This window comes from Gobio gobio (genome assembly GCF_949357685.1).
Source record: "Gobio gobio genome assembly, chromosome: 17".
NCBI classification, from domain to species: Eukaryota; Metazoa; Chordata; class Actinopteri; order Cypriniformes; family Gobionidae; genus Gobio; species Gobio gobio.
In genome coordinates this window covers 27,648,659-27,668,143 of record NC_137110.1, presented here as the reverse complement: position 1 = coordinate 27,668,143, position 19,485 = coordinate 27,648,659, and the positions used below count along the sequence as shown (strand labels likewise).

Genomic DNA, 19,485 nt, shown 5'->3' with positions numbered 1-19,485 from the left:
AATCACGTCGGAAAGGTCACGTTAGACGTAAGCGGAAGTACAGCCCCAAGCAAACATGTGAAGACTAATATAAACGCCCTTTGCCAAAAAACACTCCATCTTCAACTTCAAAATCATCCGACATCGTTGTTTTACCTTTCTCTTTGCTAAAGGACGTTTGCATTTGTCTTCGCACGAGCGCTTTGTAAACATGTACATGTGCGGTACTTCTGCCTACGTCTAGCGTGACCTTTCTGACGTGATTACGCAATCCTTGGCACGTCGCAGAGCAGCGCAAGATTAGCAATTTAGGTTAAAACGTATATATACGTCTTTTTTCTTTTTTTTAAAGACATGAACATCTTGGATGAGATTGGGGTGAGTAAAATATCAGGACATTTTTATTTTGAAGTGAACTAATCCTTTAAGGTCTATTACCTAACATGTTTCAAGATAAAAAAAATTTAAAAGTTCTTGAAACATATTGGCAGATGTGTAAGGCTTTGCATTATGAAAATATTCTACATTTAGGTCAATAAAAGCAGAATGGCGTAAACTGTGGAAGATTACTGAATATATATATATATATATATATATATATATATATATATATATATATATATATATATATATATATATATATATACTGTATATATATTAGTGGTGGGCATAGATATTTTTTTTTATCTAGATTAATCTCACTGTAATCTTGGAATTAATCTAGATTAATCTAGATTAAAATGGCTCATTTGAATTCTGACTATGTGCTCGTAAGTGATAGTTTGTCTTTTTGTAATTTTAATAATAAATGACTTCTGTCCCTTTAAGACCTGACGCACGCATGGATCCCAAACACTGTTCCTGTGAGCTGGTTACGACTATGTTTACGTTAAAGGTCCTGTTCTTCATGATCCCATTTTTCAAACTTTAGTTAGTGTGTAATGTTGCTGTTAGAGCATAAATAATACCTGTAAAATTATAAAGCTCAAAGTTCAATGCCAAGCGAGATATTTTATTTAACAGAAGTTCCCTTTCGAAGCCTACAGCGAACGGCCGGTTTGGACTACATCCTGGTATTTCCTGCTTTAATTACGTCAGTAGAACAGTTTGTTGACTAACCTCCGCCCACAAGAATAGGCGAAAAAGGGGGCGTGGTCTGGTTGCTCCCTCGTGGAGAAGAGGAAGTGTTGCGTTCGGTTCGGTTGCGTTTGTCGCCTTGTCGTCCAGACGCTGTTATTTTCATCCCCGGAGTCAAATCACCTTTGTTTGGCCTTCAGGGGCTGTAGTTTGAGTGCGTTCATCTCCCCGTTATGGTAAGAGGCGTGACCTTCCCGGGCAACGTACGCTAAGCTGCTGTCGAATCACAACACGGGAACCGCTGGCACAATCAGAACTCGTTACATATTTCTGAAGGAGGGACTTCATAGAACGAGGAAATTCTCAGGCCGTTTTGAGGACAGTGAAAACAGCGGTATACAGATAAGTAAATTGTGTGAAAAATACTGTGTTTTTTTACACATGAAACATGAACACATGTTATATTACACACTGTAAACACAATCAAAGCTTCAAAAAAACACGAAAAACGGGACCTTTAAAACTCACCAAGATGGGCATTGAGACATTTTGAGTGTATTTGACCATTAATAAGCTGGAAAAAGGAGCTCATTTTTGCACTTGTATGTCAGAGGCGGCTTTATAACGGTATGTGTGTGTGCGCTTCAGATGCGAGCGCGAAATCTGCGGGAATTAGTAGAATTAACGTTATGTGCAACCCGCGCGAAATTCAGACCGGTCACACCAATACAAACACGCTGTCATGAAGAAAAATCCAGTTCGCCATGTTCTGAGGGTTAAACCGGACTGAATGAGAGGAGGCGGGTGCGTGTCAACTCGAAAGTCATCATAGCTTGCGTAGTATACCAGCTCCCAACCCAACTTTGAGAATAGATTAACGGCGATTTTTTTTTTTATCGCCCAATGAGAGTCTCACGTTAACGCAGCACGTTAACGCCGATAACGGCCCACCACTAACATATATTTATATATATATATATATATATATATATATATAGTTAGTTAGTTTCCTTGACAGTCTTTACCATAGCAATGACCTCCATGTGATGTGAGCTGCTAGAACATCTCACAACCACAAAGGCAGAGAAAATTTCAGACTGCAAATTACATCATAGTCAGAAATGGTAAGCTGATTGTAGGTTGTACACCTGTTGTAACCTCTACTAAGCCATAAGGTTCCACCTTTAGCCATAGTTCCACCTTTCATAAAAGTGCTCATAAATTTGGAAGAAAAGAGAAAGCACTCCTCCTTCATTATCTCAAATATAAATAAAGCCGACAGCATAATCCATCACATTTAATGCTCCTTAAATAAACAACAACCTTCATTATAACAATTTTAAACTTTAAATTAAGTCTGGCATAAACAGCCTCTAGATGTTTTTTATAGTTTCAGCTACAAATGCCATTAAAGTTTTCAGATACTCCACAGCTGCACTGACTTAAATATGACCACTTCCCCTCTCATTCAGCAGAGTTCTCCTCTACCTCAGGTCCTTTGTGATCCTGAGTTACCACAGTATGTTTATGTCTCAGTATGAAGGCTGTCTGAAGCACAGCTGGACTGAAAGGCTCCAGTCCAGACAGAGTAAGAAGCCTGCGGCTGCCTTGCAGCTTTCTTCCACTCATGGCTCATTTGCATCTTGCTAATTTCTCAAGGACAGTAAAGGGCCAAAACTCAACGGCTCATTCAGGATGTCAGAGTCAGAGTAAGTTCAGTATCCAGCTGAGATCAAACACAGATAGAAAGGCTTGGAGCTCAGGCGAAGGAGGATAAAGCACAGAAAGTCGAAATCACATGAAGCAGAAGACTGGAAGAACTCCCCTCAATAACAATAATGACAGGCATTTATGTTTCACACAGTATTTGAACAACCTTTAAAGCAAGAGATGAGGTAAAAGATAATCCAACATAGACCACACTGTTAGACATTTTAATGTATTTTTGCGGTAACTTACTGGCAGCACTATTGCCAGTAAGTTACTGTAATTGCCCCTTTACAGTAGCTTACCTGTAAATGTGTTTTACAGTATGATGCCCTTACCGTAATTTAATTTTACAGTATGATGCCCTTACCGTAATTTAATTTTACAGTATGATGCCCTTACCGCAATTTCATTTTACAGTATGATGCCCTTACCGCAATTTATTTTTACAGTATAATAATTTTTACAGTAATTTTACTGTAATTTATTTTACTTTTTATTTTACAAAATATGCATATGTTAATATGCTATTACTTTATTTTGAATATTTTACATGAATGCAAGAAAATAAATAATACATTTAATAAATTCCAAATAAGAGACTTGAGTCCATGTACATCAGAATATTTTTTATTCACCGTCACAATCAATTACAAAAAACAAAACAAAAATAGAGAACTGAATTCATTACAACAAATCAAAGCAGAGATCATGACGATATGGCAACAAAAAGTATGAACAAAATACCCCAGTTGGTCTTGGCTGGCCTCCCTACTGGTAAACTACTGATGGCTGATCTGAAACAAAACAGAGGGAAAATGTGTGAGAAATGGTTTATCTAATCTAAATTTGTTCATGGACAGATGAGGTAACAACTTGTGCAACAGCAGTTATTCATAGTTATACTTGTTATATTATTATTATTCATAGTTATACTTATATTATATATCTCTATCCCGAGGACAAGCGTGCGCGCTCTGGAGATTATCATGTGAAACGCAACAATACCCAATCAGAAAGCAAGCTGCTGACGGAAGACACCTCCCTCCAGCTCACGCTGGAACATGTAAAGGCCATGTTCACACCGTCTCCATTACTTCATCTAAACATCCCCCCCCCCCCCCCGCAAATTTTCTTTAAACAGCATTCCATACACTATCAGGGTATATACAGAACTTCTTAAGTTGAATTTAATACCTTTTACTACCTTTTTTAATACCTTCAAAATATTTTTTAATACCAGCGCGACTTCAACCTGCAACTATAGTAGCGTAAATTAAATATCTTTCCATATGGAATAACATATTGCATCACAATGTAACGAGATCATTTTAACTTAACATCAACTGCCCACAGAGATGAGAATAGAAATAAAGACAGAAGTGGAAGGAGACATCTTCTTCATAGTTCGTGCAGTGTACAGAGGGAAACAAGAGCAATTTTCACGGCGCAATATAGATTTTTTTTCTTTTTCGTTTTAAATCATGAAGGCGAGTCAGTGGATATCACACAAAAACGCAATGTGTGCGAGAGTCGGTGAAGTCTCAAACCTGGTCAATTATTCACTACTGAAAGTGAACGTAAAATCTGACAAGCTTTCGGCGCATATTCTCACAGAGACAAGAGATATCTCTTTATTTATATAAATCTGCTTTAACATATGCTGATAACGTATAGCCTATAACTGTCTGAATTTATATTCTTAATATTTCTCTTTTGGCCCATATTGTGAAACAAATTAGAAGAGAAGTATAGGCCCATTTCGTGTTAAACAAGTTTTTTTTTAAATAAAGCTGCTCTTACTTTCTGATCATACTGATATTATTGTAGTGTTCTGACATATTATAGACTGATAATCATTTTAATTATAGGCCTATAATTCCTTGTTTAATTGTGCAAAATGTATTTAAATAATGAGGAGTAAGCTAATCTATCTATTCTTTTATTATGCAACATGTCGGTTGTGCATTGATGCATTATGAAATTATCACGGGGGCAAATTAAATGTATTATCAATTTAATAATAAAAGTAGGCCTACCCTAATAATAATAATAATAATTTATATACATAAATAGTAAATGCTAAATCTTCACTCATACAGTGAGCAGACAAGTCGCGCTCGACGATCCGAGCCATGGTGTGAGCATATAAACCGTGAGCTTTGGCTTTACATCGCATGCGATCTACTCGTACAGTGTGAGTAGATAACCTTGCTGAAATCGCACAGAAATCGCACAGTGTATGCCAAGCTTTAAGCAACTTGCATATTTCGAAACAGCTCTTCAATGCCATAGATTCAAATATAAAGAGTGGTGTTTAGTTGCAAGGTCTAAACACCACAGCACCTCAGCTCGCAATGTAGCGGTGGTGATGGGGCATAGCGTCTGCTGTCTGTCACGCACCTGTTGATGATGCTGCTAGACTAACGTTAGGCTACTGGCAGTGGTTTGAATCGGGAGAGCAGTCGGGGTTGAGGGCAAAGCAGTGGAGGTTGAGGTCGTTGATGCATCTGTAGCGCAGAACATTGGTATGGGAAGCTGCTCGCTACGTCCGCGCATCCTAGCTTGGTGGCTATTTGATTACATATGCGATTTGACGCCATTCACCCCCACCCAGGTTATATTAATTGTCTTCTTGCAGACGTGGCAATAAGCCTGGCGGCTGTTGCAAACTACTGGCCTAAGCCAGTCTTTAAATCGTGAGTCCTCCAGCCAGAGGTCCAAAAACTTGCATTTCCCCATGCTTTAATTACTGAATGGAAGCGAGCTCGCGTACATGTTTGTCAGCAAGCCAGCCGCGGACCCAGTTTGTTTCAGCGCGCGCGAACGAACACCACCTCACACGATATCGCGCAGGTCCTACTCTAAACATATAAATAAATCCACGCGAATTTTAGAAAAAAAAGGCCTGTACTTAACACAAATTGAAAATGTATCTAAAAAAAATTGGTCTCGAAAATGTAATACCTCGTCAGATGACGTTTAGTACTTTTTACTACTTTTTAATGCCCTTAATTTTGGCTAATTTCATTTACTACCTTTTACAACCCCGCGGACACCCTGACTATAAGAGCAATTTCATGATATGATATACTTCATATCACCTGTGGTGTGGTAGGCAAACGTCACCTCCTGCTCAACTGACATCTTATGCTGCCTTCACGTGCTATAGGAATTACTGAACTAGTTTCCTAGTTAAAAAATTGGACATGAACGCCCTCTCAAGTCAAAATCTGAATGTGATGAGCTCGTAATCACAACTTCAGAAGTGGGAAGTAGGAAATTTCTAGCACATGAAGGCAGCATAAGACGAGGTTGGCTGAAAATTAAAAGATAAAAGTCTCTCAGAAATTGCAAATAATTAAATACTTGCACCTGTACATACTTGCATGATTAGTTTTTAGTTCAGGTTTTAGTTGTAGTCCAGCTTTGTCTGTTTCTCCGTCTATTCCTCAGTCTCTCTGTTTTCTGGTCACTGGTTGGATATGATCTGCATATAAAATAATGTATACATATTTTGGTAACACTTTACAATAAGGTTGTATTAGTTAACATTAGTTAAAGGGTTAGTTCACCCAAAAATGAAAATTCTGTCATTAATTACTCACCCTCATGTCGTTGGACACCCGTAAGACCTCCGTTCATATTCGGAACACAAATGAAGATATTTTAGTTGAAAGCTGATGGCTGAGAAAGGCTTCAGACAGGCCTCCATTGGCATTCAGTACATTGACACTTCCAAGATCCATGAAAGGCACTTAAAACGTCGTTACAAAGTCCATCTCACCACAGTGGCTCTACAATAATTTTACGATGCGACGACAATAGTTTTTGTGCGCAAAAAAAAATCAAAATAACATCTTTATCCAACTTGTTCTCGACTTCCGTGTGTGCCTCCACGACGCATGCGCGAGAATATGACGCAGATCCGGCGTTCGGACACATGACCCAGAAGAGATTTGTTTACGAGCAGAGGAAGACGCGCGTGTCTAAGCTGTTGAATTCTACATTGATCGTGCTTTAGGTCTCGGCGTAGTGCTCAAAATGGGGCTTAAATGTGTATTTCATGGATTCCCGAACGCCGGCGCTACGTCATATTCTCGCGCATGCATCGTGGAGGCACACACGGAAGTCGAGAACAAGTTGGATAAAGGTGTTATTTTGATTTTTTTTGGCGCACAAAAACTATTGTCGTCGCATCGTAAAATTATTGTAGAGCCACTGTGGTGAGATAGACATTGTAACGACGTTTTAAGTGCCTTTCATGGATCTTGGAAGTGTCAATGTACTGAATGCCAATGGAGGCCTGTCTGAAGCCTTTCTCAGCCATCAGCTTTCAACTAAAATATCTTCATTTGTGTTCCGAATATGAACGGAGGTCTTACGGGTGTCCAACGACATGAGGGTGAGTAATTAATGACAGAATTTTCATTTTTGGGTGAACTAACCCTTTAATGCATTAGTTAACATGAACTAACCATGAACAACACCTCTGTTAAGCATTAGTTAATCTTTGTTAAAGTTAGTTCATAAAAATCCAGCTGTTCATATTAGTTCACAGTGCATTAACTAATGTTAGCAAGATTTTAATAATGCATTAGTAAATGTTGAAATTAACATTAACAAAGATAAATAAATGCTTTATAAGTGCAGTTCATTATTAGTTAATGTTAACTAATGTAGTTAACTAATGAACCGTATTGTAAAGTGTTACACAAATTTTTAAGTGCATACAATTAATAATTTTTAATTACTTTGTCATGTTATGCAGTGACATATCCCACATGAGACTAAACAGTCACAACAAGATAACAAATAGATGCCAAGTAGGAAATGTAGGCAACAAGTATTTTTGAAATAATAAAATGTTATGCATTAAAAGACGTTAATCACATAATGTTAGTCAAAATATATACCTACAAAGCCAAAGATGCTCAGTGCGGTGGCTCTTTCTGGGGTGTTGTTAGCTCCTGTTGACACAAGAGAGAAAAAGAAGAAATTTTCATGTTTATTGACTAATGGTGCCTAAATGTTATGCACATGATAATTCACAGATATAGGATGACTGCTAGATTGACCACTTACACAATCAAATGACTATCAACACTGAAAAAAGAGAGAAGACAATAATAGAGCCTTCAGTGGCATGTAAAAATGAATTCATATGAAATAATATAATAAATAAGAAGCCACAATGAACATACTTGAACTAATTATTATTTTACTTGAATATATATTAATCCTCTGGTGTATACACTGGCGTAAATGTTCTATTTTCGAGAGAGAGAGAGAGAGAGAGAGAGAGAGAGAGAGAGAGAGAGAGAGAGAGAGAGAGAGAGAGAGAGAGAGAGAGCGAGACAGCCTTTGACACCGCTCAGGCGCTAACGTTACTTCAAATGGCGTCACACACATTTAACTGTCAACGAAAATATGTAACTATAACTGGCCGTGAAAAGACGGAAACCATTGTTCGCGTAAATACAACATTTGGTACATAATGTACAATGCAGGTAACAGTTAGTCAATTGTATGCAAATTTAATGGGTTATGAAAGCGGTTCTTGAGGAAAACGAACAGTTCCCCGAGACTGTAATATAACGTTAGTAATAGCAATTCGATATTATAATTTACTTTCTTCATATATGTAGCTATATTTAATGGATATTGGTTTACGTTTTAAAAGTATCAAAGACATTTGTGACAAATTTGTCAAATAAAAACTTCTTACCTCAGGAAAGCTCGCAGCTGGTGTCTGGCGATCCTATCCGCAGGCAGGGACGTCCGTTATGCGCGCACTCGACACAAACCTCATTTGCGCGGGCTTGGCACGCGAGTAAACAATTTAAATTGTGTGAGGTGTAAGCAAAGTTTATAAATATATTTTTTAAACATTTAAAAATTACATTTATATCACCACACTTGTACTTGTATTACTCTGGCATTAAAATAATAATAAATAAAATAAAATCACGGATCATGAGATATAAAATGCTAACAGTAGGTAGGTGTGTGTGTGTGTGTGTGTAGCCTACCGTTAGCATTTTATATCTCATGATCCGTCATTTTATTTTGCAACGTACAGTTATAGCCGAAAAATAAACAAGTAATGAAACTTCACTTTGCCCTCAGCCTAAACGATTTGCCAGGGAACAAATTATAGATCCATGAGAGCAAATATGGGCCATTAAATCTCCACAAGACTAATTATAGCTGGAGACGCCACAGAGACATCAGAGCCAGCGGCAGACGTCAGAAGGACTGGCCGAGGAAAGTCTACTCTCGCCGGGTAAACAAGCGCTGAACGCCGCTGACTCACTGGAGCTCACAACTCCGAAAACACCAGATAAAATGTTAAAATAGGCACTCTTCTTATAAATAAACCACAGATTTGAGCTTTAAACAACTACATTACCGACTGAAAAAGTCTTAAAACTACGTTTTGTCACACATTAACAGTTTTAACACAAAAAGACGTGTAAACCATAGACCGTAAACACAGCCCATGTCAGTCATTTCTCAACGAGACGAGCCGCTGGCAGAAGCTCCTCCTATGAGGCGAATTCGAAATACATTTATAACACTAATACTTTACTCTATTTATTCTATACTCTATTTTTTCCTCTTTTTGAAAGTTGTGAAATCACTATTGTGGAGTTTTCTTTTGCTATTTGAGCAAATGGGCACACAAAAAATATATAATTATTGTATTCTCTCATTCTCTCATTCACCGCTATAAAATTTAACCCAACTATGACGACTTCCGCTCTGAGAAACCCGAAAATGTGAAAAGGGTAGGAGAAAATACTAAATATAAAAATTACTTCTTTGTCTCCCACAAAGAACTAATTTTACATCCTTCCATCCACATGTTTTTATTTAACTTTTAAACATCCAGTGTGTGTGCGTGTGTATTCTTCGTTTACAGTAGCACTACTGCTTTTACGTAAACAGTAAAATACTGCAAATTCCCATATACAGTAAGTTACTGTAAATTTCATTAAAAATACCCATAATGCAGTGCATATTACAGTAGCTAACCGTAAATAATATAAATGGTATTTTACTGGGCTTTTTTGCGGTAAGTAACTGTAAAATTGCGGTAAAGTCTAACAGTGCAGGGCACCTCGGCACAGACCACCAAAGAAAAGAACGATAATTAAATAACATATGTGCGCCACTGCAGGTTCAAAAACATTGAATTTGCTTGGAAATATATATTTATATATATATATATATATTTTTTTTAAATCCTATGAGAAGACAATTGACCAGCTATGTGGTTATCTTAAAGCTTCAGTCCTCTATTCTGAGTGAAAAACATGCTCCTGACTTTATATTGAGTGTCTAATTACCATGCACTAATATTTAAATAAATCATTTTATACAGTGCACTTATTGTATACACTTATTTTTTTACATTGTACTTATATTTTTTTTAAATGCCTGCACGTAATTACATCTAACCCTACCCTTTATCCCAGCCTTAAACGTAATAATACCATGAAACCAGTCTCTAACTGTGTCCCACCTCAAAAGTGTTTTGCAATACAACATGATCACAATTAGTACACCGTACCAAACATTATAGTGATAAAGACACCAATATACTGTAACATAATGTGACCAAAAATCAATCGTTACATCAGTTCTGGCAGGTCACGTTAGTCAAGCGTGCATCAGCTGACTGTCAGCTGATCACGTCTACCTATAGGAATACAATGTCTATCACAGCAAACATATATAAGCTCCTTCAGTATTATCAGCAGCGAACGTGTTTCTCCAGAGCGAATAACCTCCTCCATCCCCAGCTTCTCCTCTCGTCCAGTCGGGATTTGGTATTCTGATTCCCCTTGAATCAGACTAAATTCCTGAATTATTTTGTACATTAAATATTGATATTAATGATATCTGCAATACATTATATTTGTACTGTTCTGTTTACCCTAAGGGGGGTTAATGCTGCTCTCCCTGATCTCTTCTTGCCCAGAACAGAACCATACCGCCAATCCAAACTGTATGCTGATTGTCAATCATCTTTGACGATTGTGGTCCTGACAGAAACAGTAATATAATTGGAATGTACTTACTATGCCCATCAGAACTAGGGGATTTCCGTCCAACGTGATTTGGAGATGGACACCTTGTTGTAACCTGTGGATGGTGGAGATTGTCATGACCTCTGATGTCTGTTGTTTTGGTGATACTGATTTCATGTTTCCTTGCTGATCCATCCCCAGGACTTGGTGGCTCACTCTTTCTAAAGGTGGTCTCCGGGAGTTTAGCACTGGCATGAGGAACAATGGTAGATGCTGCACGTGTGATGGGGGCAATGGTCTCCAGTGTCTTGCTGAAGGTGACTGAGTGCTTCTGTGTCTCAGGGGTCTTACTGTGGCCCAAGACATCTGGTCTCTTCAGCCCAAACCGGGCTGTGCCAGGACTAGGACAAAATAAAATGTTATCTTTTAGTTTAGCATTACATAATTTGCATTATACAACTGTTCGTTCTGGTCTTCTGATGCGAGTGGACAAGAGTGCTCATATTCCATATAACAGCACTACGACTGTTTGTAGCACTTTTTCACTGTTCACTTGTCCACCACTATTTTTGTTAGCTGAGCAGAAAAAAACTGGTTTAACCCCTAGGAGTCTGAGCTGTTTTGGGGCCCTTTAGAAGTTTTGACATGCTCTTACATTTGTGTTTTTTTCAGTTGCTTATAAACATATTAATGGCAAAAGTGTAATTACACTGTATTCAGCACAACCTGGGCTACCATAATATGTGAGCAACATGTATGTACATGCTTGTATTTTTGAGAGAAAAAATTGTACAAAAAAAAAAAGATTTTACTATTTTTATGTTTTTGAAAGTAGTCTCATGCTAAAAAAAAATTAAATAATTAAAATTAAGATACAATTTATACAAAACGAAATTCACTTTAAAGAAAGCAATTCACTTTCTACAAAACAAAAAAAATCACTTTCTACAAAACAAAACTCCAGAATCATTTATTTAGAATGTAGTCATCAAAGGCCTATTATATTTTAAATTATCAAAAGATTTGACTACACTTAAAAAAAATGCTCTTCTTATTAAGTTGACAATTGTACTTATCTAGTAAATGCATCTTGATTTAAGGATGTTTAAATATTAAGACTAGAAACAAAACAAAAATTACTAAGAGCATTTTTTTTCTAAATTTTTTTTTACTATTTGTGTTTTTAAAAGTATTCTCATGCTAAAAAAAAATAATAATAAATAATTCAAATTAAGATACAATTTATACAAAACAAAATTCACTTTAAGAAAGCAATTCTCTTTCTACAAAACAAAACTCCAGAATCATTTCTGACAAACTTTGACATTAAATTAAAAAAATAACATTAGGATCTAATATTTAAACATCAATATGAAGCAAAATAGGTTTGACTGGTACTATATGTATAGCATCTGAGCAGACATTTGCGAATAAAAGCTTTATTGATGTGACACTAGGCTCTTTTACAATAAACACGTTATAATCTGTCCAAAACAAGCCAAATAAATCTTGTCTAAACAGTCTTGCGTGTATGACATTTAATGTTGCAACAGGATTCATATTTAAACTGTCTTTTTGCATTTAATATTCACAGATGCTAACAGAATAAACTGACCTTACAATCAGAGGCGGAGTCCTTTGCTTTCAGAAATGAACAGCTTTGCATGAGAAGAATAAATCCAGGATTATTGCTCAAACGTGTCTCAAAACGATGTAGCTGAAGTAACGTTTACAATGCTTCACTAGATGTGTTTGTATGAGTTGATGTGTGGGGGTCGACTCTGGATCGTCAGTATTTGAATCTCAATAGAACGCGCGATCCGCGGGTGTGGTCGCATTACCGGATAATGAAGTAGCTCGCGGGTGACTGACATGTATCGCTTTTCGAACAGATTACATAAACACAGAATATTTGTTTTCAATTTGGTTTACATTGTTTAAAACCTGACATTTCAATGTTTCTTTAGACATATGTCTCATGTTTGTGAGACAAGTATTCACTAAGCTAGAGTTCCTTTTCTGAAGACTATCTGAATGAATGTCTTTGAGAGAGAGGCTGCAGATCGCGCATCATGATTGTTTTCTTTATTTTGCAAAAAACAAAACATTTTGTTTTTATTGTGACTGTACACAAAAAAAATTGAAACATAACAGATTATAATGATGTATAACACTTGCCTGAATGATAAAAAAAAAACGCAAGTTATTTGCGTATTCGCAACGAGAGTTATTTGAGTCTCTTTGGCACTGATAAGAAAAAAAGTACCTAAAATAGTTTCTGGTTTCTAAAACTGTCCAATGTGAGTTCAGAAGTATTATGCAACTTGGTAATGTCATTTGATTTTGTACAAAAATGTATGGTTTGTAGGTAAAACGTCATTATGAAGGTCCACTCCTAAACCTAACATTTAGGGAAGCATGAGCAAATTGTACAAAAATGTACAAAGGAGATTATTTGAACTTGCCAAAAAACTGTTTACTTTTATTCATATCAAATATTAATGTTACATTTTAGACACAATATTTGCAGTTACTTTTTATATTTTTGCTTCATCAACAAATGTAGTTCTATACAAAACCTAAGTAGGATCAAAACAGAGTGTCTCAGAGCAATGTACAATAGTGTTATTTTTCCATGAATTAAGGTTTTTAAACAAATTGATTGAGTGAATGATTCAATGGCTTACCTAAAACACACAAAAAGAAACTGACTGCTGTATAATGCTTATTTGAATCCACAGAAAATATCAAATAACAGGTTTTCTTTAGCTTTGATGCTGTAAATCCAGAGAACACTATTGCATTATTGAAAACAGTCTGCTAAGTGGCTAAATCCTAGTCTTATTTTATTCTGTCTCAACCACAGAGCTTGCTCAGCTCTCATTCTTACCAAAAGTGCTCACAACAAGACCACACAATTGCTAGATAATGCCACGCAAGACAATTTTGGTCTGCCCAATAAAATCTAATAACTGACAGTGACATGAAAATTGCAGATATACATGTTTTAGTTTATACCTGGGAGAGCCTTCAAAAGCTTTGCCGTTGTTGTTGGATGAGATGTCAAAGCCTAGCTCTGTCCTACGTGACACAGGTTCAGGGGTTCGTGCCTTGGGCCTCGAGGTGTCAGGAGGCTTGGTACCATTGGAGCCCAGTTCGTAATATCGTCCACTGGTTGGAGACATGGCTGAACGCTGAACATTGGACGGTGCTCGGCGTGTGTGGGGTGATGAAGAGTGCGAGGAGGAGTCCACATCCTCCACTTCAAATGAGCGTTTCAGAGCTGGAGGAAAAGGTCAGATTAGAAAACTTTCAGATTGGAATTTAATGTGTTAAAACTCCTAGATTTATCTTCTGTAGTCAACACATCTAACCATCAAATTCTAGAGAAAGATTTGCGGTTTGAAATACAAATTATGTAAATAATAAAAAAGAAGCCATTCATTTGTACTCAACCTAACCATTATATTTTATAGTGTTAGAAAAAAAAAGGAAGGTTGAGGGCATCCAGACTGTGAGGCAGGTCGGCCAAACCCACAGCAAACATTCTACAGATGGTAAAAGTGACATGGTACCCAGGGTGCACTTATCAGCACAGAAGAGTTATGAAACACCATTTTACTTTATAATGTATTTCCAGATGGGTGGATCAGCCAAATTCAGTGCTCTGGCTAAATATTGGGCCTAAAACAGCAACAGTGTGTACATAAATACACTTTATTACAGATATAAGTGATTGTAAAAGCAAATTACTGGATACAAAGCTGACTGAATATGAGCAAAATTAATATGCACATTCTCGATGTACTGCAGTAACACCGCTCCCTATCCGCAATGTATACAGTTTGCGTAGGGCCACCATCTCTGTTGCTCAGAAAAAAACTTTAATTCTATATTAAAAAATAATTTTAAGGTGAACGCAGTAAGCACATGTGACAGGCCATTCCCGCATCCGCCCCACCTCCACCTCATGTTTGAGGCTGGCTGCAAATGATCATAATTGATGGACAACTATGCCTGGGAAAAGGTGACAGCAGTGTGGTGCTGAAGCGAAAAAGAAAAAAAAAGCCCAAGGTGAATCCCTTGCATCACTTTCAGGTATGTTCACAAACAAGTGAAACTTTATATTTTTGGCTATTGAAGGTAATAGGGTGAGATTAAACGTGTTTAACGCCGTTAATAATTTGACCACCACCAATGCATCAGCCTGATTTGGTACTAATGCAATTTATGTAATGTAATTTCAATTATTTTAATGTGCATTGCATTTTGAACCATGGTAAAGATATTTGTAGGGCTGTCATTTATAAACCTCCGCTAACACAGGAGAATACATCAATACGTTTAAACCCTCACTCTAAGTTTGCATGTTTTGATATCCACAAGTTCTTGTTCAAGAAACTACAGTGGCTGTAGCATTTCTATCACAAAGAAGAGGTCAAATATTAAAGATTAAATAGACATTTTATTTAAATGTTGTTTGGCCAATATTACTGTAAACAAGGATTCGATCATGCTGTAAAGTTTAACAACAACAGTCACCAGGCCGTTTGCGCCCTCTGCCGACATTTGTTACAATACGTAATGAACATAAGTTGATTGTTTTTACTATGCATATTACATTATGTATTTTAACAGTATTGTTCGATAAACCTATAAAATGACTTGCTTTTGAAGTTTTCTTTGATTAGTATTGCCTCATTGTCATTGTATCTGTCTTCATCAATCCACACCCTATGTTGAAGACCATCACTTGGGTATGAGAGATTCAAACTGTAAATTGGGAAGTAGAAGAATAGAAAATCATACATTTTTTCATAATATCTCAGGCAGACTGAAAGGCAATCACCAATTGTCCATTGCAGATCAAAATAATTGCAGATAATTTTCAATGTTCTGTTATTCATTTTTCACCACACCTGCCAATAGCCAGTGATTACAGTTTTTCTCAGTCGCTTTGGTACATTTCTCGAATCATCCTCGACATTTGCAAAACGGTAAGTGCATTTCTCAAAACAATTCGTACAAACAGCAAAACACCATGGATTACCTGCAAAAGCCAGTCTCTTGCTCAAAATCCTTAGTTCATCTCTCAAAAGTAAATATCTGTGTCAATGAACATGTCAGTGCCATCAGAATGACAAGTCCTTATATCATTGTGTACGGATAAGACAGTCAAATTGCTTAGTCATGTTGTCAATATAACAGTGTTCTCTGGAGGGATGTTCTGATGTAAACTATGGCTAAAGTTTTGATGACAATTATTGTAAATTGTTGGTTACACCTTAGTGTATGTGTGAGTTTGATTGTAAGAGACTGGACAAGATTCACATTTACGCTTTTACTGTTTGTACTGTAATTTGTTGACAGACCATGTCATTGCGATACAGAGAGAAAAAGACAGCACTGCATAGCACAAAGGGAAAAAAAAATGAAAAACAAAAGTAGAAATATGAACGTCTAACGGAAATGTATAGAAATATGCTTGACATATTATGACAACTTGTTCAACCATTTTGCATGTAAAGACTTATGCTATGAACTAATGCCTTAATGTTGTGGGGGGTGAGACTATTCAACAGAGACCCAATATAATACATTTTGATCAACATGACATAAGCAACTGATAATGTAGGAAACAGCAGAAAATTGTACATAATCATTTGCATGGATGTACACAAGCATTTGCAACTTGTTCAAATAAATGAGAAACTGCTTTTTTGATGTGCACAAGTGACACAATGATGTGAGAATTGAACAGGTAGTTTTGAAAATTTTAATTCTGATCTGGGAAATGTACCAAAGCGACTGAGAAAAACTGTAATAAGGATAACTGACCACAGAAATATATTTGTATAATTAAAAATATATATATTTATTTTGTGGGGGGGAAAGTAAAAACATTAATATTCTTCTATTTAAAGGTAATAAAAGTTTATTACAGACTACAGTTGCAATTACTGTCTTTTATTTGAATCAATCACATTACATACTTCAGTAGTGTTGTAACACTTTTATATCTAATCAAATGTGTTATTTTGGACCTTTATGTCTGACTTTCGATGATGCTTCTCAAAATCTTTCTCATATTATATGTACTTATTGTAAAGATACCTTCATCCTCACAAGTTTTGTGTTTTATTTATGGCCGCAACAATCTTACTGTATATGCACTCTATTCTCCCAATAAACTAAACATCATGGTCAGATTAATCTCAGACAAGAAAATGTAGACTGAATCATAATCATCTGCCTCAAACGGCTAAACAGAGAAACAAATTCATATCAGGACATATCATATCAGTACAGTGGCCTGTTTTGTCATGCTTGTCCAGATCCAGATGTCCTGTTTGGTGTCAGTGCCAGCATCACTGCTGGAATGCCCAGAGGAGCTGCCCTGGTTCTGATATTTAACTAATCATTTTAGCCTTTTCTAAGATATGACGTGTGAACTGGTGGCCAAAGTACTCCATGCTTAAGATATATATATTTTTTCTTCTTTAGTTGTTGGTGCAGACAGTAATGCATTACTGGCAAAACTCACCATGGACTACAATCCAGTCCAGTTCAATCCAAAAACTATGGAAGCCTATTTCCACAACATATGAGAAAAATCATAACTATGACATAAAAAGTCTAAATTATGAGATAGCCTACCAATTAATAACTATGAGATACAAAGTAGAAATTATGTTATAAAGGCCTGGTTTCACAGACAGATCTTAGAATCGTCTCGGTTACGTATGTAACCCTCGTTCCCTGAAGGAGGGAACGGAGACGCCACGTCGGAGTACCGACGAATAGGAATCTCGCTCGCGAGAGCCAATCTACTTCGAGTGTAACTAAACGAGCCAATGCACATTGGCATGCAATGATTGCACCAGGTGCTCATGCCACGCCGTGCGGGTATAAATGAGACACAGGTGATTGCATCAAATCAGCCTTTTGCTGAGGAGCCGAGTAGGTAGACAGGCACCCCAGCAGGGTACAGAGGACATGGCGACGGGACGTGGCGTCTCCGTTCCCTCCTTCAGGGAACGAGGGTTACATACGTAACCGAGACGTTCCCATTCAGTCGGTCACTCTCGACGCCACGTCGGAGTACCGACGAATAGGAATCCCTACCAAAGCGCCATGGCCGCTGCCCCCTTCCAGTGCCCTGTGTGAGCCACCTGAGCTCTCTTACCTGATGAGACGGGGCTCACACCGGGAAGTCCATCACTGCCGTTCCGCAAGACCCGCTCAGTGATTTATTGGATAACACTGGGAAGCGTGCCCTAGTGAAGGGGACGCTGCGGAGCCCACATCGTACCCCGAAGGAGTTATGTGGAGTACAATGCTGAGCCGTAGCCCGCAACGGAGAGAGGGGGCTCAGTCCCATTGACGGGAAGGCTCTCCCAAGGGAAAGACACGGGCTTCCCGTAGGAGCGACCGTGGAAGATATATGGGATCCCCGTAGGGTCACTCATATAACCCGAGCCCAATACCGGTTCTCAAGGATTCAGCGGCAAGGGGCCTGATGCCAGACGTTCCGCCACGTCCGGCACCGAGGGCGGTGGAGGACTCACAGAGTTTGCTTCTGGAGAATATAAGCGCCGTAGCGCAGCAAGCCGACAAGAGACGGGGCCTCTCAGTGCTTCTACCCGTTTGAGGTGAGAACACAGGAGGAGACCGGCTCTACACGTAGGCTATAGAATCTAGCGAACGTGTTGGGTGTCGCCCAGCCCGCAGCTCTACAGATGTCTGACAGCGAGGCGCCACATGCCAGCGCCCAGGAGGATACAACACTTCTAGTAGAGTGTGCTCGCACCCTGAGCGGACAGGGCACACCTTGTGCTTGGTAAGCCAAGGTGATGGCATCCACTATCCAGTGGGCCATCCTCTGCTTGGAGACAGCCTTTCCCTTCTGCTGGCCTCCGTGACAGACAAAGAGCTGATCTGAGGTTCTGAAGCTTTGAGTTCTATCCACGTAAACCCGCAGAGCGCGGACGGGACAGCGCAAAGCTAGGGCTGGGTCTGCCTCCTCCGGGGGCAGCACTTGCAGGTTCACCACCTGGTCCCTGAAGGGAGTGGTAGGAACCTTGGGCACATAGCCAGGCCGGGGTCTCAACACCACGTGGGTATCACCCGGCCCGAACTCTAGGCACGATTCGTCGACCGAAAATGCCTGCAGGTCCCCTACCCTCTTGATGGAGGCCAATGCAGCCAACAGCAAAGTTTTCATAGACAGAATCTTTAGCTCTGCTGACTGCAAAGGCTCAAATGGGGCATTCTTGAAGTGCTCTGTTAGCACCAGAGCAAGATCCCAAGAGGGTATGGAGGGAGGGCGAGGAGGATTTTACCGTCTCGCCCCCCTAAGGAACCTGACGACCGGGTCGTGCTTCCCAACCGTCTTACCTTCTACATGGTCGTGATAGGCAGATATTGCAGCAACATAAACCTTGAGGGTGGAGGGCGACAGCCTACGCTCCAACCCCTGTTGCAGGAAGGAAAGCACAGACGCGATCGAACATCTTCAGGGGTCTTCTCGGCGAGAAGAACACCACTCGACGAACAGGTCCCACTTCAAGGCGTAAGCCTGTCTTGTAGACGGTGCTCGTGCCGAAGTGATGGTGTTAACTACCTCTTGGGGTGAGTCACCTAGAACCTCCGCATCCCGTCCAGGGGCCAGACATGAAGCTTCCAC

The 19,485-nt window shown here is 38.6% G+C and overlaps 1 protein-coding gene across 2 annotated transcripts in view; it reads right to left on the bottom strand.

Annotated features, from left to right (window-relative positions):
* septin9b (septin 9b) overlaps window positions 1-19,485 on the bottom strand; it is a 177,311-nt gene that overhangs the window by 97,898 nt on the left and 59,928 nt on the right. For both annotated transcript variants that reach the window (XM_079841359.1, XM_079841360.1), the window contains exons 2-3: window positions 13,818-14,082; window positions 10,851-11,200 (exon numbers count right to left, since the gene is read on the bottom strand). In XM_079841359.1, the coding sequence (XP_079697485.1) occupies window positions 10,851-11,200; window positions 13,818-14,082 (615 nt within the window). The remainder of the gene's footprint in view (window positions 1-10,850; window positions 11,201-13,817; window positions 14,083-19,485) is intronic.